The sequence below is a fragment of the Chiloscyllium punctatum genome, chromosome 26 (assembly GCF_047496795.1).
Source record: "Chiloscyllium punctatum isolate Juve2018m chromosome 26, sChiPun1.3, whole genome shotgun sequence".
NCBI lineage: Eukaryota > Metazoa > Chordata > Chondrichthyes > Orectolobiformes > Hemiscylliidae > Chiloscyllium > Chiloscyllium punctatum.
In genome coordinates, this window is record NC_092764.1 from 29,478,761 (window position 1) to 29,506,600 (window position 27,840).

The 27,840-nt window shown below is 37.7% G+C and overlaps 1 protein-coding gene across 4 annotated transcripts in view; it reads right to left on the reverse strand.

Annotated features, from left to right (window-relative positions):
- The window catches only part of wwp2 (WW domain containing E3 ubiquitin protein ligase 2), a 202,813-nt gene that overhangs the window by 45,570 nt on the left and 129,403 nt on the right, over positions 1-27,840 (reverse strand). For 3 of the 4 annotated variants that reach the window (XM_072595995.1, XM_072595996.1, XM_072595997.1), the window contains 3 exons: positions 18,208-18,297; positions 15,126-15,300; positions 647-701 (listed from right to left, as the gene is read on the reverse strand). In XM_072595995.1, the coding sequence (XP_072452096.1) occupies positions 647-701; positions 15,126-15,300; positions 18,208-18,297 (320 nt within the window). Of the gene's footprint in view, positions 1-646; positions 702-983; positions 1,224-15,125; positions 15,301-18,207; positions 18,298-27,840 lie in introns of those variants that run through there. The other variant, XM_072595998.1, reaches the window with a different exon arrangement.

Sequence of the window (27,840 nt, forward strand, 5' to 3'; positions counted from 1 at the left end):
GGACCTAAGGTTCAACACCAAACCAAACTGCACAACATTGAAAAAAAACAGGAAAGGCAAGAGTAGATTTCCCTGTCTATTAATATGTTCTTGGAAAATTGTGCTATGGTCTCAATATATTAGTATCAATACATTTCAATAAAGGCTAGGGCTACATGATGAATTTCCATTTATCATTATTCCTGTCTCCTTCCTGTGAATGACAAAGCATTAGGATTTTTCTTGTAGAGTTACAATTTAGTTTCTCTTTTGCACAGCATTTCATATGGGTACATATAATTTATGCACCAAATAAACACTTCCATTAAAATAGCATCTAAAACAAAAAAAACTGAAAATGTTGAAGTGAAAAGCAAAGTACAACTCTTATTCGTGATTTTCACTAAATAATTCATGACCACATGGCTTGCCTGCCATAGCTGATTTTCCAAATAAATGATAATCAACAGAGATTGTATTTTTAGCACAGAAAAGGAAACTACTTCACCAAATTTCAAAACATTTACGTAACTACTAAACAATACCAAATTCTTCTAGTTTACAATTGTTGGCATAAGTTGCAAACACAGCTACAAAATTCAATCAATTTAATACTATATAGAATTAAAAAGCTCAGCTTAATAAAGTTCTAATCACGACTACTTACCCCAGCCAGCAAGCAAAGGACCGAGAGCATCATTGTCAGTAGAGATTCCAGATGGCTATAACAAAAAAAAATAGAAATCCAGCACATTGTTATTCGACAGAATGGTTAAGATATTAAGACCGCTTTATCACATCATAATGTGTTTTTTTTTGAGTATCTCCCAGCTGGTCTCTTCTTTTTTTAATCAATTCTTCAAATTTAGTTGCTGCAGAAATCTTCATCTTTCAAATGTAATTAAAGCTGGGTTTTCTAAAGCAATCAAATCACTAAAACACAGTATAAGAGATCTAGACAATTAATTTAAAACTTTTTCATGGATCAATTATAGAACACTAACTGTCCTAACGCTTTGACTGATACTGTTGGCTCAATCAGTTGAAATCGCACTGTGCTGCTGTGCGTCTCTCCCCTTCTCTCCAAGATCTACACACAGAAATCACAGGCTGTTCTAATGAAATCATTACTGCATGGTGTGTACGCCCAAGCTTCCTGCCTGCAGTGTGTGTTCAACCTTTCTCAATGTGCTGTTAATGTAAGCAGTATGCTGCTATGTAAATTATAACTAAGGGGACATTCATGTTCTTTCCAGACAGACGCCCTTCCCCACTATGAATGTTTTATTCATGCTCACAAAAGCACCTTTATTCTGAATGTAAATGAATGGCAATGAGGTGGCTGCTCTGCCCCAACCAAGCTGTGCAGCTCAGAGTAAAGGAAACTGATCATGACTAATGTTTTGGTATTTACATTACTAGCACAGTGTTGCGCCACAAGTACTTGGCATTGGTTAGGGTGAGCCATTTTGAACTTTTTTTTCACAAATATACTACAGAAATATCATTGAAATCATGAATACTGAAATGGTCAATTTAATTCCACTGTATTAGATAAGAGCTTCCATAACATATTAGACTTTTTTTACATTCATCACAGATGAGGCCAGCATTCATTGCCCATCCTTATATGCCCAGAATACAGTTAAGAGTCAACCACATTGCTGCGGGCCTGGAGTCACATGTAGGCCAGACCAGGTAGCAATGGCAGTTTCCTTCCCTAAAGGACATTAATGAACCAGATGGGTTTTCCTAACAATTGACATTCGCTTCATGGTCATCATCAGGCTCTTAATTCTAGATTTTTATTGAATTCAAATTCCATCATCTGCCAAAATATTAGTCATGATCAGTTGCCTTTATTCTGAGCTCCAAATCATAGTTGGGGCAGAGCAGCCACCTCACTGCCCTTCGTCTACATTCAAATCTGTGGTCCTGGAATATTACCTTGGTCTCTGGATTAACTGTCCAGCAATAATACCACTAGGCCTAAGTTTCCCCTAATGTCCCATGGACTTCCTCATTGGTTTTACCTACTTGGCTTAGAAGAATTGGTGGGATTGATTTTGTTGCTCAAATATTTGACTGTTTGTCTCCAATCCAGATCTCCAACTCAGGATTTCAAGGGCTACTTTGAGGATCACACAAATTTGATATTCTCAGCTGATGCACGCTCAGTGCCTTCTTATCAGTAAGGAAAATAGACGGAATCTTTTGATGAACTGAATTCCAGTCTAGTTGATCAATCACAGAGTTTTCTTATACAGAGGGGAACACAGTAAAGATTCAAATGTGAGACAGCAAAAGTACTCAGTTGGGAGATTAGTGAAAGAATTTGTTGGTAACAGGAACAAAAAAATTAATTATAAAAAATTGTTTCAATAAGTTAAAAGCTAAGTTATTCAGTGTATTTTTTATTCTTTCCCTTATGTCTCATATCTATAATGATTAGGAGGTTTCCTAGGTCAAATACTTAGTAAGTACTCTAAATTAGTGCTCTACTATCAGTAGAATGCTACATTTTTCTTCAATGCTTTTATATTTATTTTACATTAACAGTTACTTAATTTACCAACACAGAAATCAGGCATTTAAAGCACCGCATTGCAATTTAGAGGGTACAAAGTTTTGATTTTGTTTCTCTGATAAGGAAACCCAAGGAACCTAATTCTGGTTTTAACATTAATTCCTCAAGAAATCAATGCTTCACTTAAAGTCTTTTCACTTACTTCATGATTTCCAAGTATGTAACAAAAACCTATGTGAAGACATCCTGTAAAAGGTCTATTATCCACAAGGATCTCCCAAATTGATTCCATCATTGCCAGGATTAAATGGTGATATCCATGAAACGTCTGCTGTGTTATGCTCTCTATAAATTCATATTGCAAACTGCAGAAACTACTTGGAGTAAACACTAAATGTGGTTCTTAGAATGTAACAAATCCAAATCACAAACTTCCATTTGCAGTTCATTAAGTATATAATTGAAAATATTTCTATTTCAAGCTGAAAATGATTTTGGTCAGATTTCTCAATGAGAGTTCTGAACAAATTCACATTTTATGTTCTGTCAATATAATCTGTATCTTGATGTGCAGTAAATGTTGTTTGAGAACCTAATTGATAGTAACACAACAAATGATTTGAAAAGATTATTCAGTTATTTACATGTCCATGAAGAAAATATTGCCTTTAGTGTTCCTAGGTATGTGTCATTTTATTTTTGTATTGTTGAATGCCTGCATAAATTAAAATTTGTTGTAAAAATTAAACTAAATTTATTTTTGGCACTTACTGCTCCAAATCTTTCCTGCCGTCATGATTTAAATCTCAGTTTTTGGTTTAGAAATGTTGCTCCCCCCCAGCAGTTGAAGCTTCATAAGTTGATAAACATCTATTATATATAGAGGACCCAAATCCAATTTTAAATCAAAATGAGACAAGTTCTGGGCAGTCCCTGATCTACCCATGAACTACAGTGGGAATTGCTTCTCAGATCCACTGTATATGTGCTTAAATGAGGCACTTAGTTGCAGTTTATTGGATAGTAAGATTGTCTTTTTTAAAATTCTTTCCCAAGATGTGAGCATCATCAGCAAGTTCCCCTTTTGCTGCTCATTCCTATTTGTCCTTAAGGTGTTGGTGAACATCTTCTTGAACATCCACAATTGTGTTATGCAGAAAGTTACAAGAGTTTTATCCAATAACAGTACAGGTGTAGCAATATAGTTCTCAGACAGTATAGTGTGCAATTTGGAGATGTTTGCCTGCATATGTTGTCCTTGTGCTTCTGGTTGGTCAAGATTGTAGGTTTGAAAGGTGCTGTTCAAGAAGCATTGGTAAGTTGCTGCAGTGTGCCATTACTGGAGGGAGTGAACTTATAGGTGGTGGATGAGGTTTGTACTGAGCCTTTAGAGTAGTTTTGACTTGCCTGCATGAATGCAGCTAAGTCGAGAGTATTCTATCATTGTGCCTTATTCTATTCTATTTGTATCTTGTGGAATGGTGGACAGGTTACAGCGAGTGAGTGCTGAGTTATAATCACAGAATTTCCAGTCTGTTGTAGCTGCAGTATTTAAATGATTGGTCCAATTCAGTTTCTGTAGTGTAGATAGTAATAGGGAGATACCTAGACACTCTCGTTGGAGATTGTCATTGCCTATGACTTGCATCGTTTTCTGGGAAAGTATCTAGATTCTAGATTGCTTTTTGAACATTTATTCTGCATTATCATCCTTTTTTCTTAATTATGGTTTTACCTATTCTTAGCTTCATACACAGAAAAGAAAAAATGTAACAGGAAATACAACAGAAATAGCAGCTTAAACAAGCAGCAAAGAATCTTGCAAAGCTCCAAATCTGAAATAATCTAGGGATGCCCATGCCAGGCACTTTCTTGAATCCAGTGAAAGAGCAGTGTTGAATGGGGGCTATGTTTTCCAATCAGGTTATCATAAACTTTGACGGACTTCTACAATGGAATCTACTGCCTGCTGAATACAGAGGCTATATTTTGGAAGGGGCTCTCAAATTCATACTGCCCAAACATTGTTGTACAACAGAATCCAGGCATTGGGAATTGCCACCAGAAAAGCTACCATAATCAATTACTAGAAAATTAAAGAAACAACATCACATTTGTCTTTACCCAGGTACTGATATAATGACAGGATTCATTTATCCTGCAAGCCTCAACTATCCCCTAACATTCTACTCTTTCAGAATGCATCTAGATGGCTAATGGTGGAGGGGATTACTTCCCATAGAGATAGCTTCTTTAACCCAAAACTGTCCAAGTCTTAGATATAACATAGCACTGTAGCCAAGGGACTACCAGGATAATTATTGAACGCACCCTGGAAAGGCCAAGACAGGGTTAACTTTTCGATCAGTATCAATGGATTGTCTGCAACATACCCCAGCCAGAGTTTCTTGCTTTGTAATGTTATGTGGTACAATGCATAACTTGGCATTAAAGTGATGTGCATTTGGACGAGGCCATGAAAGGCAGTAGTGCTCATTACAGAATCTAGACCAGGTTGAAGGAGAAAAAGCAGGAAGAGAAGGTCCACTTCAGATCTTGTGATAAGAAATCTGAGGACTCAATGATTCCAGGGACTGGATAACTTTCCTGTTCTCAAAAGTTATATTGAGTCCTTCTGCACTGCAAATCTCCTCATAAACTTCACCATTCCCTTTATTTTGTATGAAAGAACACAAAGCCTTCATTTTGCATGAAAGAACACAAACCATCCAAAACATTTCTATGCCAATGATAATAATATTGCTGCTATTAAACCACAATGAAAATTAAAACGCAAAATGTTACACATGATGAATTTACTTGCAAGAGTCATGTCTTTATTCATTTCTTACTCAAGTGTTTTTATTTCTTTGGTAACCTCAGTAAAGTGGTAGAAGGCTGCTGTTTATTATATTGAGTCCCTTGAGATGCCGCAGCCAGCAATTTAAGTGCTTGGGACTGTGAGAAGTGGATTATAGGTTATAAAATCTTGAAAGTTGCTAGGTAGGTTGCTGACTCAGACTATAGTGGATAATGGTTCAGAGAATGGAAAACCAATAGATATGATTGCATTGTGACAGGGACCAATATATTTGGCCTCTATCACACCATTGCTAATCCCATGCATGTAAATCTCACTAATCCCATGAATCTCTGATTGCAAGTGATTTGACTTTTTAAAAACTTCATCTTTTCAGTCCGTTAATCAGTCCACTACTCAGGGTCTCTCAAATGTGGAAACCATAGCCTGCATGATTGCAGTCCTAAAATTTCAGAAAAGTTGCAAAGACCTATACTTTCTTAGAGAGTTTAGCTGAGCATTTCTGGAAGTGACCACATTCTTCAAAGTAGATAGCAGGGTGCTGATGTTGCACTTTAAGTTGCACAACACAGGCTAGAGGCCGACAGACCCGGGTTCAATTCCCACCTCAGGCAGCTGTCTGTGTGGAGTTTGCATGTTCTCCCCGTGTCTGCGTGGGTTTCCTCCGGGTGCTCCGGTTTCCTCCCACAGTCCAAAGATGTGCAGGTCAGGTGAATTGGCCATGTTAAATTGCCCGTAGTGTTAGGTAAAGGGGTGAATGTAGGGGTCTGGGTGGGTTACGGGTTGGTGTGGACTTGTTGGGCCGAAGGGCCTGTTTCCACACTGTAAGTAATCTAATCTAATCTAATAAAAAAAATAAACCTGCACACTTCCAACCGGAAATCTTAAAACTTTTACAATATTTTATGTGGTGCCTCACATATTCTCAGGAACTGAACTCTTCATCTCTGTCACAGATCAGTGTAGTGCAGAAAGAGGCCATTTGGATTGTCATGTCTACACTGGCTCTGGAAGCATTTTAGCAGTCACAATTTCCTGTCTTTTTTTCTGCAACTAACACATTGTGTTATTTAAATAATGATCCTGTGCCCTCTTATTTGCTCAAAAAAACCACACTTTCAGACACTGCACTTCATACCTAACCTAAGTTTTGTACGAAAATAAATACTCACCTCACGTTTACTTCTTTTGCAAAACGCATAATAATGTCCCTGTGCATATACTCTACGTCTCTATTAATGAAGCCCAGAATACTGTATACTTTATTAATCACTCTCAATACTCATCCAACCACATTTAATGACATATACACACAGGTTTCTCTACTCCTGCAAAACCTTCAGAATCAGTACCCTATATTACAAGTCTCCCATGCTTTGGGTGATCTACAAACTCATCAGCAGAGCTGAAGAAGGGTCACTGGACCGAAACACTAATTGTCCATAGATGTTGCCAGACCTGCTGAATTTCTCCAGAACTTTCTGTTTTTGTAGGAAGAGGATCTTGCAGTCTGTTCAAAATGTCTCCAATGCTGACCCTGCGGTCAGTATCTGGTATTGCCCAGTCATACTGGGTGTTTAATCATATGCAAATTCCTCTGGTTTACTAAGTGATGATGATCGCTTGTGCCTGGAAACAACTGTGTATATAACACTGCATCCACAGAGTATTGTGGCGCAGTGATACCTCTGAACCAGGAAACCTGATGTATCATAACATCTCTAAACAGGCTGTATGCAAATACTGCATCCATTCTTTGGTGGATGTGTTTTGCCATGCAGAGGTGTCCTGCTATCAAGTAGAATATAGGAAAGAAAGAGAAAAAGGACAGAAGTTAGAATAGCAGATAAAGGCAAACATCTTCAAGTAAAAGTTGTGAATTTTGCTGAAGTAAACAAAGGATCACAAACAATATGCCAGGCATCCTACTCAACCAAGTTGCCAGATTGGTCTTTGTCCATGATATAAACGATCAGATGTTGCTACAAAACTCTATTCCTCTTTGCTGTTTAAGGTTGTGGTGCCTCTTCAAATTGAACTCAAATCCGGGTGAAGTAGATCGCAGTGATCTGTCAGGCGCTGCTATATTATGACCTTTGAGTTGTTCTTTCAGTTTCTGGGAAACATCTGTTCCATTTAAACCCTCATTTCCTCCACCAGAGGTTTCAAAAAAATCAGCCAATCACTTAAATGCGCTACAGCCATCTTCCTCAGTCTTCTACAAGCAAACATTATAGTGGAAGAGTGCTAGCTGTTTTAGAGGTGCATCCCTACTTGAAATAGGTCTGCAGAGTTGTGTCAGAAGTTCCATTTATCACGTAGACAGGCAGCCAGTCAGTCAAATGGAATTGCACAGGTCATATGCCAAGAGCAACATCAATGTCTGCCGCCTATATGCACACTCCCCACTCTAACCACTGCCCAATTCATCAAGTGTTACAAATTGAACTAAAATTTTATGCTGAAACACTAAAACTTTATGGAAACCAGGGGGTTCTTTCCTTTTCTTGAACACTGCTGCATTTAATAAGTTATCTCAGTTACAGCATTACAGGATTTTAAAAACATCCACTTTCATGGAAAAGTCACCAAAGAATGTTGGACATTTTGCAGTTAGACTTGGATATTCCACCTTCAAAATATAAGCATGTATGGTTGGCACATTCATGGCTGAATAAATAAGTTCCAAAAGGTTTTCATTTAGGATGTTTTCCAATATCCCAGCTTTTGTCCATTAAAGAATTAAGAAGGCAAACTTTGAAGAAATCAAGAGTAAAATAAATGTTCATTGTAGTTGACAAACAGTTGTCAGATTTTGATTCTCAATTCTGGCAAGGACAACTTCACAAGTAAGTGGGTAGTAAATGTCATAACACATCTGACTCTTATATTTCTGGACTTTCATTATCATTGTTTGCCAATTCTCAAGAGGGTTTAACAATTAATGGTTGGGAGAGAGGAGAGTTAAAAATTAAATGCAAAATTGATACAATTTTCCTCAGGAAATCAATCCCAAACTTTTTATCCAGTATCTTGAATAAAATGTATGATTAATGAGGCAGCTTTTGAACTCTGGATGCAGAAATACAAGATAAGAATTTTCCATTTCCCTTTGCTTGTAACAGAAATATGCCTCAGGAGTCCTGCAATTACTTGTGTTTACCAATACTTAGCATTAATTTTCTGAAAAATACCATTTTGGAGGAGTAAAGGGGGTTAGAGAGGAAATTGGTTGCTCAGAAATTTACTTCTGAAAGAACAATTTCCAAGGATTATCACAAAATGCAAGTTCTTAAACTATTTTAATTCAAAAATATAAATTTGAGCAATTGTAAATTAATTATCAGGTATTTTATGCAGCTTCTTGAAAATGTTTTCAGCATTTTGAGCTTCATTCCCTCTAGCTCCAAAGAAACATGGTTACTGCAATTACTTTTTTCAATGGAGTAGTCACTGAGAAACATGATTGTGGAAATAGAACATAGAACAGTACAGCACAGTACAGGCCCTTTGACCCTCAAGTCATATCAAGAAAGTAAAGTAATGCTATGCTAATAGCAATGGCTACGAAGGTACACAAGTTCATGGCCTCCAGTAGTGTATCATTCCTCTCATTGGTGTTCACCTTCAAATGCTTTGTCAGAAATAAGAACATAAAACTGGACTGCAAGTCAAATAGTACTCCTTGCAAGCCATTCACCGTAACCCACAAAGAAATTTATCCATAAAAACATCTTGTTTCAAAGGTGTTAAAACTAACTACGCTGTTAGCAAAAGGAGTGATTTGGTCACCAAGACACAAGTATAATGGACTCAATGTCCTCCTTCTGCATGGCAATAATTCTGTAAAATAACACACAGTGAGACATGGTGTCGGAGTTGCAACATAAATCTTAAATTCAACACTTTCAAACTTCTATTGGAAGCTTTTTCCACAATTAGTAGATCAAAATTAAAGTGAAAATAATTTAAAAGAGAAACAGAATAAAACTACATCTCAAATCTTCTAAACCAAAGGAAATGTACAGTATATACAACTCAGCAACATTGATCATAATACAACTGAGCAGAAATAAATAATAAGCAAAACGTACCTAAGGGGTTCAGCTTGTTATTGCATCAGAGCTCAGGAATATAATAGAAGTAGGAGTTGGTTATTTGGCCAGTCGAGCCTGTACTACCTTTCAATATGGTCACTGATTGCATCTCAACAACATAATCGTGTATTATCCTTATACCCATTTATACCCAAAAATATAACAAAATCTCCCTTGAATATGCTCAACAATGGAGTATCCAGGGCTCTGTTGCTGAGTAGAGAATTCCAAAGATCCACACTCTTTCCACTCATCTCCGTCCAAAATGGCCAATCCCTTGTTGTGAGAGTAAGTTCTAAACTCTTAGTGACAGAAAACATCCTCCCAACATCTGCCTTAAAGGTTAAATGTTTCAATAAAATCAACCATCATTCTTCTAAATTGTTGGTAGCAATCTCTCCTCAGAATAAAATCCTCCCAAATCATATGAATTTACACAGTGACCCTGTCCTGCACAATATGTATATTGTTCCTTTGGAAGTGACTATAGTTCAGTGACAGTGTGTGTAACTAAAGATCAAGAAACATCTGGTTCAAACCTAGGTGTGCCTTAAGATATGTGGTTAATTCAGGTTCTTGTGGTAGAATGGCAATGTTCCTACCGGTGGGCTAGGGAGGCCAGGTTCAACTTCTATTTGGTCCAGAAATGTGTCTTAGCATGTCCAAACAGTGTGATTTATCACATTTATTCATCCTTTGGTACGAAGGAAGGTCAGAAATGTACACAGTATTCTAATTGCCATCCAATCAAAGCTCCATTCAAGTGCAGTAAGACATCTTCACACTCACATCCGAAAACTTTTTGCTGTAATTTCAATCTCACACCTTTACATCACCAGGTCTTTTCGTAATTGTGGTAATCAGTCTATAATTTTCCACCCATTCAAATAAATGTTGAGAAACTGAAAGCAGAAAAACAAAGAACCAGCCAACGTTTTTCTATTTTCTAATGCTACCTTAAACATAAATGGATCAAAACATGACCCAATAGAACCATGCTCATAGTGGCAACACCCATTACACCAAACTGCCTTTCCTCAACAGACTACACTTTTTAACAAGTTTCAATATCTCCTTTGTTCACTAATGCAGACTGGACAACCAATGCATTCCACAGTCTACTATACCACCGCAAATATTTATTTTATAATAAAGGTTCTGTAGCAACCAAAAAGACTAAAAGAAAACTTGAATATTGTTTTCTTTCTCGAATATTAAAAAGTAAACACAGCAGAATCCTATTGCACATACTAAGTCATGCCAGATAAAATCTGCTTGAATAAAATCAGACTTGACAGCTTGAAAAACCTGCCTGTTTGAAGGAAAACATATAACTCAGACTGCAATTTGTAATTATACTTTCAAAATGGGAATCCACTATTATGCTGCAGATCCCCAAGCATCCTTGATTTGGCTATCAATTAAATCTCAGTTTTAATCATAAAGGTGAAATAACAAGAGGTAAATAATAACATGAAAGCATTCTCTTGAGGTGAAGATAACTATAATTTTCATTTTTATTTTGGTTACTGATATATTTATTTCTTTGAAGTTATAAATTGCATACATTGCAACATATTTTTCTGATGTTCTAGGAGGAGAGCCATATCACATTATATGATGAAAATGGATAGCAAAACTAAAAAAAATATTCACATTACATACGAACGTAGAAAATCAGTTTGCAATGAGTTCATTATATGCTACTAACTTCCAGTACAAATGCTTCCGTTGGCTGACTATTCTTTTGTGAAATATATTATTATTTGGACAGCTTAGTTATTGCCAGTCTCGATATCGGCAACAATCATAGAATATCTTTACTGTTTCTGTCTAGACTGAATTTATACCGACATCCAAAGATAGATGTCCAGTCAACCAGCCCTCAATATCCTCAGTTGACCGACTGTGGCAGCCATCCAAGAAGTCTCCACCAAATGTTGACAATAATAATGAGTAATCCAGAAGACAAATTGCAGTCAGTCAATCAGTAGCAACATAATAAGACAGTGTGTGAGGTATCTGAATCTGCCACAAAAGTAGATTGCAAACAAAAAAAGCAGTACTTGGCTACTAAGAAAGTTTGATTTTCTAAAACCACTTGAACAATTTTGATAATTAAGTAAAATAACAGGATTGCAAAAAGTAGTTTGATAACTCTAGGTATTTTTTTCCTCCAAGAACAGCAACGACAAAAGCAAATTTGAGATTCAAGATAGTGAATGGAATGCTGTGGAGAAGAATGAAGGAAAAAGAAAACACCTATTAGATTAGTTGATACTACCAAAGAAATGAAAAAAAGAGAGACCTGTAGGGTGTACCACCTTTTTTTTAAAAATCTAGTACAAATTAAAAAAGGCACCAGGCAAAAGCAAGATAAAACATATGGAACAAAATAATTCAGTTAAAACATGGCAACGAGAAAACTTAACAAGAAAAAGTGAGCTTGCTGTGGAATGTTCACAAATTAGGAAGCCAGATACAACAGACGGTGAAGGTGTTATAATAGTTTATTAATCAGAAAGTTTACAATTATAGTCTAAGACAGCAAAGTACAGGAAGGCATGAGGATAGAAGGAAGGAAATGTTTAAAGGCAAGCGACTTCATTTTATGTGTGATATTCTCAGGCTACCACTAGACTTCAAGAGTAAACCCCAGGAGGAATTGGGGAACAACACAGTCAACAATATCATTGATAACATAGAGCGACAACCACTTAAGGAAACCAAAGATATGTGGATACTGGGTGGATCAAGGCGAACAGGAGATTGAGAGAGATGGCGGACCAATTAAATATTTATTTCATTCAGCTTCACAAAGGAGGGTACAAACAACATCTCAAAAATGTTGTGAACACAGTGCATGGGACTAACTGACAAAATCAGTTAGTAAGAATGATTTGGAGATGCCGGTGTTGGACTGGCGTGTACAAAGTTAAAAATCACATAACACCAGGTTATAGTCCAGCAGGTTTAATTGGAAGCACTAGCTTATGGAGCGCCGCTCCTTCACCAGATAAAGGAGTGGCGCTCCAAAAGCTAGTGCTTCCAATTAAACCTGTTGGACTATAACCTGGGGTTGTGTGATTTTTAAGTTAGTAAGAAAATGTTGTTGGGGAAATTGATGGGATTAAAAGGTTGATAAATCTCTAGGATCCAATAATCTATCTTCCAGAATACTGACGTAAGTAGCTCCAGAAATAGTGAATGTACTAGTGGTCATCTCTCAAGATTTGATAGAATTGAGCAGTTACTATGGATTGAAGCATTACTGATGAATTCCCATTATTTTAAAAAGGGGTAGAATCAAAACAGGGCCTGACACTGATAGTGGGGAAAATACTAGAATCCATTATAAATGATTTAATAGCAAAGCATTTGGAAGACTGTGACAGGATTGGATAAGCTGCATCGATTTACAAAAGGAAAGCCACACTAGTCAAATCTACTGGAATTTGTTTTTGAGGATCTACCTAGTAAAGTTGATAAGCGGGAGCCAGTGGATGTGGTTCAGAAAGCTTTTGATAAGGCTGCATGTAAGAAATTAGTATGTAAACTTAAAGCACATTGAACTGGGGACCAGTGTACTGACATCAATAGAGGACTGCTAAGCAGACAGGAAACAAAGTAGGAATAAATGACTCTTTTTCCAAGTAGCAGGCAGTGATTAGTGGGATACGACATAGATCAGAGTTGGGACCCAAACTATTCATGATGATTTAGATGAGGAAACTAAATAGAATACGTTCAAGTTTGGAAAGCTGGGTGGGAGGGTGAGATATGAGAAAGATACAGATGCTTCAGCTTCATTTGGACAGGTTGAGTGAGAGGGCAGGTGCTTGGCAGATCAAGCTTTATGTGGATAAAGGTGAGGTTATCCACTTTGGCAGCAAATAGTGATAGATTGGGAAAGGGGAAATGCAATAAGATCTGGGTGTCCTTGTACACCGGTAGCTCATAGTAATCATTTTGATGCAAAGTTAGAAATCACACAGCTCCAGCTTATAGTCCCAACAGGTTTATTTGGAAGTAGAAGCTTTCAGTAGCTAGCTACCTGATGAAGGAGCAGCGCCCTGAAAGCTTGTACCTCCAAATAAATCTTATCAACTATAAACTAGCATTGTATGATTTTTAACTTTGTCCCCATCCCAGTCCAACACTGGCACCTCCACAACATGTGGATGCAGGAGATGGTGAAAAAGACAAATGGTATTTTGGCGTTCATAGCGAGAGGATTTGGGTTCAGGAGTAACTGCTGCAACTGTACAGGGACTTAGAGAGTCCAACCTGAAGTGTTGTGTGCAGTTTTCATCCTGTTATTTGAGGAAGCATGTTCCGACTACGGACAGAGTGCAACAAAGGCTTACCAGACTGATTCCTGAGATAGCAGGACTGACATAAGACAGACTGAATTGGTTAGGACTATATTCACTGCAGTTTAGAAGCATGAGAGGAAACTTTACAGAAATGTATAAATGGTCAGGGAGTACAAAACCATGCATCACAGTTTAAGGATACGGGGTAGACCATTTACGTCTCTGATGAGGAGAACCTTTCCTCACCCAGGGAGTGGTTAGCCTATAAAATTCTCTCTGCTACAAAAAGTGGATTTGGCCAAAGCACTGAATATTTTCAAGAAGGAGTTAGATATAATTTTTAGAACTAAAGGGATCAAAGGGTACAGGGAGAAAGCAGGGATAGGATATTAACTTGGAGATCAATCAATCATATTGCAGCAGGCTCAAAAGGGCCAAATGGCCTACTGCTGTTCCTATTTTCTATGTTTCTAAGATTTGTGCAAGAAACAATAGAGGTACGAAAACATGAATAGTCCCTTATTCACTAACATCTGATGGGTATCCAAGACAAATTCACGGTATGGGTAACATTTTACTTCAAAAGGCTACACCTCAATAAATTTAACCATTAGACTGAATGACATCCCCTTCAAAACCTGCTGAGCGAGTAATGAATCATATAAAATATCAAAATACTATGTAGTGTTATGCAATGCTTGATCCATAATTCTGCATCTTTACTTTCATTCTCTTAAAATGAGCAAGGCTTTTCCTATCAAGAGAAATACTGGAGGATCAGTCTGCTTCAGGTTGTTCTCAATCACATTAATGATAGGATAGATATACATAGGAGTTCTTGTGGTGAAGTATCCCTACCTCTGAGTCAGGAGAGCAGGTTCAAGTCCCACTTGCTCCAGAGATGTGTATTCATCATTTAACAGGGTGACTAGAAAGTATCTGGAATGAAGGTCTAGGAGCAGGTAATGTGATTGACTTCTCAGTTCCAAATGGTATGGATTATGAAGGCTCATAAGGTTGAACAAATTATGCTAATATATTTAGATATAGTATCATACTCAGTTATGCTAAATTTCTCAAGGTTACAACTGCAGCATTTGCTCAAAATGAAGTCTAATATTTTGCAGTAACTGATTTTTCAGCTTACCAAGGAGATAGATAATGCAGAAAAATTCCACCAGTTCTGTACATACTTTTCACTCAATTTCAAAAATAGAAAATCCATTGCTTACTTTCATAGAGTGCAAATAATAAAAATACTGAATATGATCCAATATAGGGAAAAAGAAATGTCAAGTGCTTCAGAGTTAAAAGCAAAAGGCAATATGTAAAATGCATAAGAACATGAAGAAAATAAAATTATGTAAACTCACACCTCATCCTACCTGGTATAAAAACCTTTGGTTGAAATGCTGCATGGCTCCCTGAAGTTGATTCCTTTGTGACTGCCACTGCTCAAAATTTCGAACAGATTCGGCTGTTGGCCGTTGCCATGTTGTTGTCCGAGTATTATGGTCCACGTAATAAAACCTGCCGCGTTGATCTACTCGTTTTTCCCAACTTTAAAAATGAAGAATTCACAATTTAGAGTGACTTCAGAGCTCTAAAATAAAAACAGGAAGTGCTGAAAATATTTAGGTGGTCTGGCAGTATCTGAGATAGAAACAGAGTTAATACGGAGTGGAGTGACTCTTCTTCAGAACATTGGATTTGAAATGTTAACTCTATTTCTCTTTCCACAGAAGCTGCTAGACCTGCTAAGATTCCCCAGCATTTCCTGTTGTTCAATTTCTGAATTCCAGGATCTGCAGTATTTTGCTTTTATTGAAGACGTTTAATACAATACTGAATTATGCTAAATTATAATCTATGGCAGGAATTTGATCCATTCCAAAATATGAAATTAAATGTATTAAATGGTTAATGTTGTTTTCAACCGAGAAACTTCATCAAAATGGCAAAACAAAATTTCACCATAGAAAATAACTATGCAAATCTGACATTGAGGGTTTGATGTCGTCAAATTGATTTTAAAGGACAGTACATGATCAGGGAAAGGACGAACTGGAGAGATAAAGAACATAATATTGAAGATTGGGGAAAGTTCCATTCACAACAATCATGGCAGCATTAATGAGACAAAGACAACAGTATATGCAAAGTGATTCATTGCACTTGAAGATATGCAATCAAGTTCTGTATCGAACAAGAACATCTCACCACATAAATATTTTTGACTCCTTACCAAATAAGAGGTTTTAGAAAAACTTGAATATTGAAACAGCATTGATGTCTTAAATGAGATTTGAGTGACTGAGTGTTTTTAGTGGAGGGAATGTATGCTAGCGGGTGTGGTGCCAATCAAGCAGACAGCTTTGTCCAAGGTGGCATCAAACTTCTGGAGTGTTTTTGGAGCTGCATCTATCCAGTCAAGTGGGGAGTATTCCATCACACTCCTGTCTTGTTCTGTATAGATGGTTGACAGCTTTGGGGGAGTCAGGAGGTGCAGTACTCCTAGCCTCTGACCAGCTCTTGTAGCCAGTGAATTTATGCGTTTGAGTCCTGTTTGGCTTCTAGTTGATGAAACCCTCAGGATGTTGATAGTGGAGGATTCAGAGATGGTAACACCATTGAACATCATGAGGCAAGGGTTAGATTGTCTCTTACTTGAAATGGTCATTGCTTGGCATTTGTGTGGTACGAATGTTAGCACTTGTTAGTCCAAGTTTGGATATTGGCTAGATCGCCACTCGTAGCTGCAATGTGTACAAGATGTACTGCATAAATTCACAAAAGATCCTTAGTCGGCATCTTCTAAACACACAACCACATCCATATAAATGGACAAAGGCAGCAGATACATGGAAACAACACCATCTGCAAGTTTCACTCCAAATCATTCACCATCCTGACTCAGAAACATATCGCCGTTCCTTCACTGTCGCTGAATCAAAATCATGGAATTCCCTCTCTTAGGACAAAGTAAGGTCTACCTATAGCAATATGGACTGCACCAGTTTGAGAAAGTAGCTCACCACCACCTTCTCAAGGGCAACTAACATGGGCAATAATACTGGCCAATCAATGAGGCCCACATCCCACAAGTGAATAATTTGAACATGAACTACTTCAGTATCTGAAGAGTCATGAATGGTGCTGATCATTGTGCAATCGTTGCTGAACATCCTCACCTCTGACCTTATGATGGAGGAAAGGTCATTGATGAAGCAGCTGAAGATGGTTGGGCCTAGGGCATTACACTGAGGAACTCTTGCAGAGATGTGCTAGAGCTGAGATGACATTCTTCTAACAACCACAACCATCTTTCTACATGCAAGGTGTGACCCCAACGAGCAAAGACATTTCCCCCATGTTCCCACTGATTCCAGTTTTGCTAAGACTCTTTGATACTTAAAATACTGCCTTGATGTCAAGGACTATCACTCTCACCTCACCTAGAATTCAGCGCTTTTGTCCATGTTTGAACTAAAGCTGGAATGAGGTCAGGAGCTTAGTGGCCCTGGTGGAACCCAAATTGGGTATCAATGAGTAGGTTTTTGTTGAGCAGGTGCTGCTTGATAGTACGTTGATGGCATCTTCCGTCACCTTAGTGATGATCGAAAGACAAATGATAGAATGGTAATTGGCCTGCTTTTTCTGTACACGATGTGCCTAAGCAAATTTCCACAATGTAACAGTTTGGTTAGGGGAGCAGCAAGTTCTGGGACACATTATCAACTTATCCAAAGTGCAGAGAATAGAATCTCAGTTATAAGAATTAAATGAACATTTTTCGGAGCCTACCAGAAGCTATCCGTATGCATTAGAGTCTTCAGAAATCAAGCAAAATATAACCCTATGTGCCTGTGATGTTTCAGATCTTGGAGTTTGCTTAAGAGAACTGGACAGTTACATCTCATTTGTTTTTCTTTTGATTTATCTCTTAACGTTGTTTTCTGTCTGCCTTTGTGAGAGTGGGGGCTAGAATCAAAGAAAATTGGATTTAAATCAGAGGCATTAATTAGATTACCTTGTTGCTTAACTTTGTTCTGCGAAAGCTACAGTATTATTAATAAATTTTTTAAAACTTTTGTTTAAACTTTTAAACCAGATGTCTGGTTTCAGTTATTCATGAAGTCTGGTACTGATTACACACAAAGTCTGCTTAGGTACCACTGGAGTCAATTTTGAGAGTCATTGAATTTTTTACTTTTACTGTGCTGCGAAGACAGGGGGGCTGATTTGACTTGGCTCTCAGTCTTCATGTCATAACATAATAAATGTTGGGCCAGCCAGCTACACCCACAGTTATCAGGATGAATCCTTAATTCTCAACTAGTCTTGATAATCTTTCAGGGCTTCATGTTTTGTCCATCTGGTGGGCAATGGACATTTCACTGTGATTAATAGAGTGGCTCTAAAGAAGTATTTCTACTATACAATAATACCTAGTGGACCTGTACTTACCCTGGTGGAAGAGGTCTCTCCCATGTAGTAGTTTTGGTATTGTGATCCACATAATACACTCTTCCATTAGGAAGCATTCGCTGTTCCCATCTGAAAAATAAGCCGTAGGTCTAAATAAGACTTCAGTATTAAATTACTTTCAATATTTCAATAAAACATACACCACATAATAATGTTAAAATTTTGGGTATTCAATGAAAGATTGAATTCCAGCGGTTTCTGAATGTACACCAAACATTGGATGTTCCAAAATTACTTAAGATGCTTGTATTATCTACTTGCACTAAAATATGCTCACTTATATTATTCCTCATTTTTAAGATTTCTGATTGTCTCAGAAGTATTTGTTTCTCATAATGTTGCCCCAAATCACAATTAACTTGCATTATTACAACCTGAGAAATAAAATTATTAAATAAAAACTGAAAGAACTGCACATGCTATAAATCAGAAACAAAAATAGAAATCACTGGAAAAGCTCAGGTCTGACAGCATCTGAGGAGAGAAATCAGAGTTAATGTTTTGGGTCGAATGACTTCCTCAGAACAAAATTATTTTCTGGGGTCCAAAACAGTCTCTCACTAGCACTTTAGATTGCTGTTGTTTAAAATTTCATGATGAACCACTGCTGACAAAAGCATTAGTATCAACTGCATTATTTTTAAAAAGTCTCAAAAAAATAAATCAACTGTTTGTTCTTTCCTTAAAAAACAAGCTTATTTGAATTTTACCAAATGACGTTGACTTCTCAGATTAATGCTTGGACTTTGTGATGCTAACAATTTGCTAACTGACACATTATTAATTAATTTAAACGCAAGAAGTGAAATAGAAAGAGAAAGAGAAAGAGAGGGAGGGAAGGGGTCCATTACCTGAGGCAGAAGTCTCAAAAAGGGGGACAAGCAATTCAGAGGATGAAGAGGAATTTATTACTGAAAAGGGAATGCTGCATTCTGAAAGGTTGTGGATGCTTGAATATTCAATATGTCCAAGAGAGAGACAGCAGCTTTCTAAATATCAAAGGGTAGGGTAATATGTCAGGACAGATGATCTAGAATGGCAAAGCCAGCTTGGGGGATTGATGGCCTACTCCTGCTCCAATGTTACACTTTCATTCATGTCCCTTCATTTTCTGTACCTGTGTTTTCAAGACACTACTTCCTAAAGTGCATCCAAACTCACTAGACATAAATGTTCAACAAGCACTCCAAAGTGAACTTGGCTGATTAAAAATCACCAGATTTTAATACTTCTAAATAAGGAAAAGGCTCCAACTCTGGTTCGATTCCAATCTTGGGCAACTGTCTGTGTGGAGTTTGCACATTCTCCAGTGTCTGCATGGGTTTGCTCTGAGTGCTCCGGTCTCCTCCCACAATCCAAAGTTGTGCAGGTCAGGTGAATTGGTCATGCTAAATTGCCCATAGTGTTAGGTGCATTAGTCAAGGGCAAATATAGGGTAGGGGAATGGGTCTGGGTGGGTTACTCTTTGGAAGGTCGGTGTGGACTTGTTAGGCCGAAGGGCCTGTTCCCATATTGTAGGCAATCTAATCTAATCCAATCTAAACTGCTTAATGACAAAACAAAAATGGGACTTACATTTCCATTTCTCTATCTCTCCATTTTAAAATGACGTATGGACTATAATGGGTTCATGTAGATAAGTACCTGTTATGATCAGACCATGTGTGAAGTTCCATAATTTGTTCCTATTCCAGACAGGATTCCCCATATTGTTCAGGTCCCAGGTGGCAAGGGTTAACTGGGTCCCTTTCTTTACTTCAGTTTACTGTCAGTTGTTTCCAAGATTCATTTTAAAAGGATCCTGTCCTCCCAAACTAAATTAATTCATGTTTTAAAAAGGACCCAATTTAACCGGGTTTTGAATTATCAAAGCAGTGAGGAATACTAGTTACTAATTTCGAGAATAAATAATAATGCAACTGACATACACATAGATTAGGAGTAAGTGAACCCAATCCATTCTCTATGATTGATCTTCCACTTCTCTGGAATTGAGAACTCCAAAGATTCACTACTTTTCTCCTCATCTCAGTCTTAAATGATCTCTCTTTTATCTTCAGATTATGTCCCTTGATTTAAGAGTCATCAGATAGGGAAAACAATTGATCTACATCCAGCTGTCAAGCTCTCTAAGAATTTTGCAAGTTTCAATGAGATCATATCGCATTCTTCAAAACTCTAGGAAATACAGATCCAGTGCCTCAATCTCTCCATCTAAAACTATCCCAAGATCTCAGGAATTAATCTAGTGAACGTACAATAAACAGTCTGCATGTCAAATATATCCCTCATTTGAGAACAAAACTGTACACAATACTCCATATGCAGCCTCATCAAGGTTCTAAGTGACTACATGGAAACTATACTCCTGCAGAAAAACCCTTGAAATGAAGGTCAACATACTTTGTACCCTCCTATTTGTTTGCTGCTGCTGCATGCTAGCTTTTAATGACTCACAGACAAGGACACCCAGATCGCTTTGGACACACGTACTTACCAAACTCTCACAATTTAAGAGCTATTCTGCCTTTCTGCTTTTTCTATCAAAGTGAATATCTCTACACTTCTTTATTATTCATCTGCTATGTTCATCTGTCCAAGTCCTCCTGCAGCCTCGCTATATTATTCTCACAACTTACGTTCTCACCTTATCATCAGCAAATGCATACAACATGAACACAGAAGCATTAAGTCCAGAATTCTAGGCAAAGGTAACTAAAACTAATTTCAAATCATTAATCATGAAGCACACAAGCTTTAAATATCTGTGTGCCACATGGTGAAGATTATGGAGCATTGCAAATACAAAAAAAATTAGATTGAACTTGAATGTATACAGTACCTTACATAAACTTAAGAGACATTTCAAAATGCTTCGCAGTTAATAAATAAAGGAAATTTCAATCAACCCTCCCATTAATTTATATATCTCAAGGACTGGGTACCAATATATTTAGGTTTTTTAATAATATTTAGGTTTTTTAATAATGTTTAGGATTAATTTAGAACTGAGATAAATACTGCACACCAAGAAACTAACCCCATATTGATAAAATTTAGCTAGGACCACTAAGACATTGATGCACAAATAGAATCAAAATACCAGATTTTAAAGGATTAATTGCTTGAAATCAAGAACCAGAAATGACATGAGCTGTAGTTTGCATCAAACATATGAATGCCGTTCACAAAAAGGACTATTTTTCATTGAAACTTTTCACAAGGGGTTCTCTTGTGCAAAGATCTTCTGGTCTAAACATCATTCTCAGCTACCTTATAAATAATAGTCTCAATGTGGCTTTACAAACACATGTGTCAAACCATGCATATGGGAATATTAAAAAGAAACCTCACATTTTTACTAAACCTTTCACAACCTCAAGACATTCCAAACTGCTTTAGAGTCAATGAAGTACTCTTGAAGTATAGTTATCATTGGAATGTAGGAGACATGGAAGCCATTTTAGTCACAACAAATTTCCACAAAAAGCAATATGTTGATGTATAGATTATATTATAAAATTATTATTACTATTATTATTATAGTACTGCTGATTGAAAGGGAAATATTGGCCAGGACATTAGGAATAATTCGAGTTTATTTTCAAAATAGTGCCATGGAGTCCTGAACATAGTTTTAATGCCTCATTCAGAAGAAGATATCTTAGTATTACACTGGAGTGTCAGCAAAGAATTTTGTGCTGAAGTGTGCAGTGATGGATTTTAATATACAAATTGTGGATTCAGAGATGAAAATACAACTGGTCTGCCATAGTGGATAGAGAGAAATACCAAAAGCATAGTTTAATTTATAAGGAAAGGTCCACTGACAAAACTTCAATTCGTAGTGAGGGTGTCTCAGTGATTTTGAAGGCAGAAACAGGGTCTTATTTAGTGTAAGTTGGGCTGAGACTGGCATCGGATCTGGGAGAAAATAATTTATTTAACTGTTTATCAAAACTATAAATCAGTAATAGTAATGGGGATGTAAGCTCATCCCCAAAGTCTCCAGAAATCCTTCTAAAAAACCAGGACAGGATCAACTTGCACACCAAATATACAATGTGAACAATTAGCTTGGGTTGTTGCTGTTTGAAAAACAAAAGAAAATCGAACCAGTATTTCAAATTACGGCACAACAGTTTATTAAATGAATTAATTGCACAATGATATCCTTAATGACAATCAAAGCATTTTAAATTGTCAAATTCACGGTCTCTGGATCCGATAAAGTCCATCAAGTTCATTCCAACTCACTTTGGTATCACCGCAAGGATCTCACTCTGGATCAGATATAGCACTTTCACTTTCATCCCTTCACAGCAAATCACCTTCCTTTCCAGCCATTGTATATTCTTCATTTTTGAGTAATATAATGACACTCTGTACACTAATGATTGAATAATGAAATCACTTTTCTCTTCCACTCTTACACCAGTTTTTCATGAACACTCAATTCTCTTGCTGCAGCTTAGTATTTCAACAAGTTTGCACAAGTTACAACTTTCACCTTGAAACCAGCACTGTGCTTCATTCATTTCTCGGAGGATCCATTTCTGTGTGGTTTACAGTGTGTCTTAAACTCCCACGCATTATCTTTGCAACACAGCCTGTATCATCTGCTCGGTTCTATGTGCTGACTTATAGGATCAGCTACATAAAACATGCATTCCTGGGACAAAACATTAAGGCTGACACAGTACAAATTTCAAAGCTCAAATCTGAATCATCTTTTCATCTGGATACATGCAAGAACATGGCTTATGGAATTAAAATAAAAAGGGATTACCTTAACTCATGGGGTTGACTTATAAACAGTGATTAGTGGAAGAAGTAAACTTCAAAACTTCAGTACAAAGTCACCTGAAGGTATGGTCACCAATGACGAGTAAGTAATTGAAGCTGCAGAATTCCACAGTGGAGGAGATAGTTACTCTCCTTGACAAGAATGCCAGATTTTACAAAGTGTGGCATCAAGGAGTCCAAGCAAAATTAGAGTCAATGGGACTAAAGGGGAAATCTCTCTCTTGGTTATAGAATCACACTTAACACAGAGGAAAATGGTTGTGGTTGTTGGAAATCAGCCACCTCAGCTCCATGATATCTCTGCAGGAGTACCTCACGGTGGTGGCTGAGGTCCAAACATCTTTAGATGCTTCATGAATGACCTCCCCACTATCATAAGGTCAGTACTGTACTGGGGAAGTTCACTAATGATTGCACAATTTTCAACACCATTCACAACACCTCAGGTACTGAAGTAGTCCATGCCCAAATTCATCCAGACCGGGACAATATTTAGGTGTGGAATGACAAGTGGCAAGTAACGTTCATGCCACACAAGTACCAGGCAATGACCATCGCCAGCAAGGGAGAATCCAAACATCACTCCTCAAATTACATCACTGAATCCCAGACCATCAACATCACTGGGGTTACCACCAACCAGAAACCAACCATATAAATCGCATGGCATCAAGAACTGATCAGAAGCTAGGACATTTACAGTGAGTAGCTCACCCCCTGACTCTTCAAAGCCTGTCCACCATATAGGAATAGGAGTACAATGGAATTGTCCCATTTGCCTGATCAATAACACTCAAGAAGTTTGACCACAACCTGAACAAAGCAGCCTGCTTGACTGGCACCATATATATAAATATTCACTCTCTCCACCCACTGATGCACTGTAACACCAGGTTAATGGAAGCGCCACCACTTATATGCTCCCTTCTCAGCCACTCACCATCCTGACTTGGTAATATATCGCCACTTCTTCAATGTTGCTGAATTAAATTCCTGGAACTCCCTACAAAACAACTGTGGATGTACCTACACCAAAAGACTGCAGTAGCTGAAGATGGCAGCTCCCCACTACCATCTCAAGGACAGCTGTGAATGAGCAGTAAATGCTGACCCAGCCAGACATGACCACTTCTCATGAATGAATCAAAATCAGCATAGAAACATAGGTTGTAGGACTGAAGTAGATTGCAGAGATTGGGAGAATGGTATGATTTGAACACTAAGATGAGGCATTTCAGGCTCTATAGGTCAGTGAGCATACAGCTAAAAGGTGAACAAATGTTGGTGAGTTAAAGTATGAGCAAGAGTTTTGGATAAGCTTAACATTCCCAATGTCAGTACTTGGATACATCGTTGTGATTTTAAATTGAAAAATCTGAAATAAAAAACTGAATGCTTTATACACTTTCATCAACACAAAACAAGGGTAGAAAGGAAGTTCATCAAATTGTCACCTTCAGAAACGCTTGTCAATTTATACAGATATAAAAACCACACAACTGAGGTACTCAGTTATGAAGCCAGATGCAGACTGCAATTTATGTGAATATAAATATATATGAAAATAAAGAACCATTTCCTAGACTCAATAACAGTGAAGAAAATATCAGTTCTATAAGTTAAAGAATAAAAACCAGTTTGAGACTAAGTGTAACATTGAGGTTTGCAGTGTCTGCCAGGATGTTGACAACCAAGGAAACAGTAACATACACATGCCACATTAAGGAACACTGACCTTTAAACAGCAATGATCTCTAACTACTGTACAAGACCTGCCTGGCTTTATGGTCTTGAATTCAAAACTAAACAAACAGTTTTGTGCCTTATTAATTCAGAATTTCCTGACAGGCATACCTTAATCCCCCTCTTGAACTCAGTTTTGCTCTAACATTGCAATGAATTGCTAAGAAGCCTGATTAACACATGTACCAGGTTTTACTAGATACATAACAATGGTTATTGTGCATTCTAATCAAAAAAACCTAAATTTTCCAACTAAAATTTACATTTAAGATTATTCATAAGAATTCTAAACTGATCTCGTCCCATTGCCAGCATTTGGTCTATATCCCTCTCAAACCTTCCTATTCATGTACCCATCCAGATGCCTCTTAATTGCTGCAATTGTTCCAGCTTCCACCACTTCCTCTGGCAGCTCGTTCTACACATTCACTCTGCATGAAAAAGTTGCCCCTCAGAGCAGTTTTAAATCTTTCTCCTCCCACCTTAAATCTAATCCCTCTAGTTTTGGGCTCCCCTACCTTGGTTATTTGCCCCATTCATGCCCCTCATAATTTTATAAAACTCTATAAGGTCACCCTTTAGCCTCCTAAGCTTCAGCGTAAAAACTCCAGCCTAGTCAGCATCTTCCCATAGTTTAAATTTTCCAATCTCAACAACATCCTTGTAAATCTTTTCTGAAGTCTTTCAAGTTTAACAAGATTTTTCCTATAGCAGAGACACCATAACTAAATGCAGTATTCTAAAAGTGGCCTCACCAATGTCCTGTACAGCCACAACATGATGCCCAACTCATTTACTCAATGTTCTGACCAATAAAGGCAAGTGCACCGAACGTCGTCTTTGCCACCCTGTCACCATGCGACTCCACCTTCAAGGAATTATGCACCTGAACCCATTGGTCTCTTTGTTTGACAACACTTCCCTGAGCCCTACCACTAACTGTATAAGTCCTGCCCTGGTTTGCCTTACCAAATTGCAACATCTCACATTTATCTAAATTAAGTTCTATCTGCCACTCCACAGCCCATTGACCCATTTGATTAAGGTTCTATTGTACGCTAAGGTAACCTTCTTCACCACCAATTTGGTATCACCTGCAAACTTGCTAACCATACCTCCTATATTCATGTCCAAGTCATTTATATAAATGATGGGAAGCAGTGGAACCAGCACTGATCCTTGTGGCACACTGCTGCCCATAGGCCTCCAGTCTGAAAAACAACCCTCTATCACCACCTTCTGTCTCCTACCTTCAAACCTATTTTGTACACAATTGGCTAGCTCCCCCTGGATTCCATGTGATCTAACTTTGCTAGCCAGTCTACCATATGGAACATTGTCAAACGCCTTGTTGAAATCCATATAGACAATGTTTACTGCTCTGTCTTCATCAATCTTTGTTGTCACCGCTTCAAAAAACTCATTCAAGTTAATGAGACATGATTTCCCATGTACAAAGCCACGGTGACTATCCATAATTAGTCATTGCCTTTCCAAATGCATGTAAATCCTGCCCCTCAGAATCCCCTCCAACAACTTACCCAGCACTGACATCAGGCTCACTGGTCTATAGTTCCTTGGCTTTTCCTTACACCTTTCATTGTTCTTTCTTCAAAAGTGCCCACAGAACCAGTGTCCTTATTGTTGCCAGTCAAGGTGGCACAGTTTGACACTGGGACTTCAAGGTCCAGAGCTGACTGAGAATCAATTCTCCAGGGTATTTGCATGCTCCTGCACTGAAAAGCAGTTGGCCCCCACCAGCCAGGCTGCAGCCACTAGGGTAACACCTACAAAGTGCACTTAGGGAATGCAAAAAGATTATGACTATGCTATTGTACACAAATGCATGATCTAACTAATAAATAGATTTGGAATGCTTGTTTTGTGTTGATTTTTATTGGTGTATTGTGTTCAAGTGTACATTATGATGATTGGTGACAGAAGATTGGCACTCTTACTGAATAAGTAATTGGCACTGAAGAAGGAGCCTTGCTTAGGCAGCAGTGGGTGTGGATTGCAAGATGCTGATGACAGATTCCACCTTGAGCTTGGAGGAAGCTGAGGATACAGAATTTAATTGGGGTGGGTGGGAGTGTTGAGTTCCTTTCTGCTGCGAATCTTTGTTTAAGTTGTGTATATTTGAGAGAGAATGCTGAGCTCCAGAACAGCATTGCTGATGTCTAATCAGGATTGACTGCATATATCTCTGAGCAATGCACCAAGGTGGTGTACATCATGATTTGTGACATCAGTGTGTCGATGTATCAGACACATTTTGGAGCTCGAAGGGTGCTTGCAGCATCCAAGCCAAATTTTCAAATGCAACTTAAAGTTAAGATTTAAGCAGTCAGGATTTATTGTTAGTGCATAGATGACATTCAATCAGAATATCATAATATTATTGCAGGTGCTCAAAAGACTAAAGAACAATCACAAGACTTCAAGTCAGGCATGGATCTCACTTGGCAGGTAAGTAACTTAAGGATTGAGCATCTGATATAATTTCTAAAAAAGAAAAGATCCCTGTTCAAACGTTCCAATGCAAATTTCAATCTGAACATTGGAAATCAAACAAACATTTTTCTGTTCAGTACAAGATGGAATAACTCAGAATGATGCATTTCATTCACTTCATGGATAGGAAGTAGTAGTCCTGCTGACCAAGCATCAGTTCATAGAATCCAAAAATATTAAAGCATAGAGAGAGGTCAGTCAATCCAATGGGGCCTCTGCAGGAACTATGAAACAGACTTCCAATTAGTCCTTCCCACCGCTTCTTATCAACCTGAAATTATCCTATTCTCTTTTGCAATTATTTGTTGAATTAATTTCCACCAACCTACCAGACAGTGCATTCCAGATAATAATGTGCTGTGTAAAAACATTTTTCAGTGTGTCACCTTTAGCTGTTTTGCCAAAAACCTTAAATCTGTATTCCCTGGTGATCAACTACAGAATGAAAACTGCAATGATTTCAAAATCCTTTTTTTAAAAATTCTATCAGAACCTTCTCATAATTCTGAACACTTCGATCCAAACTTGCTTTCACCTTCTCTGCTCTAA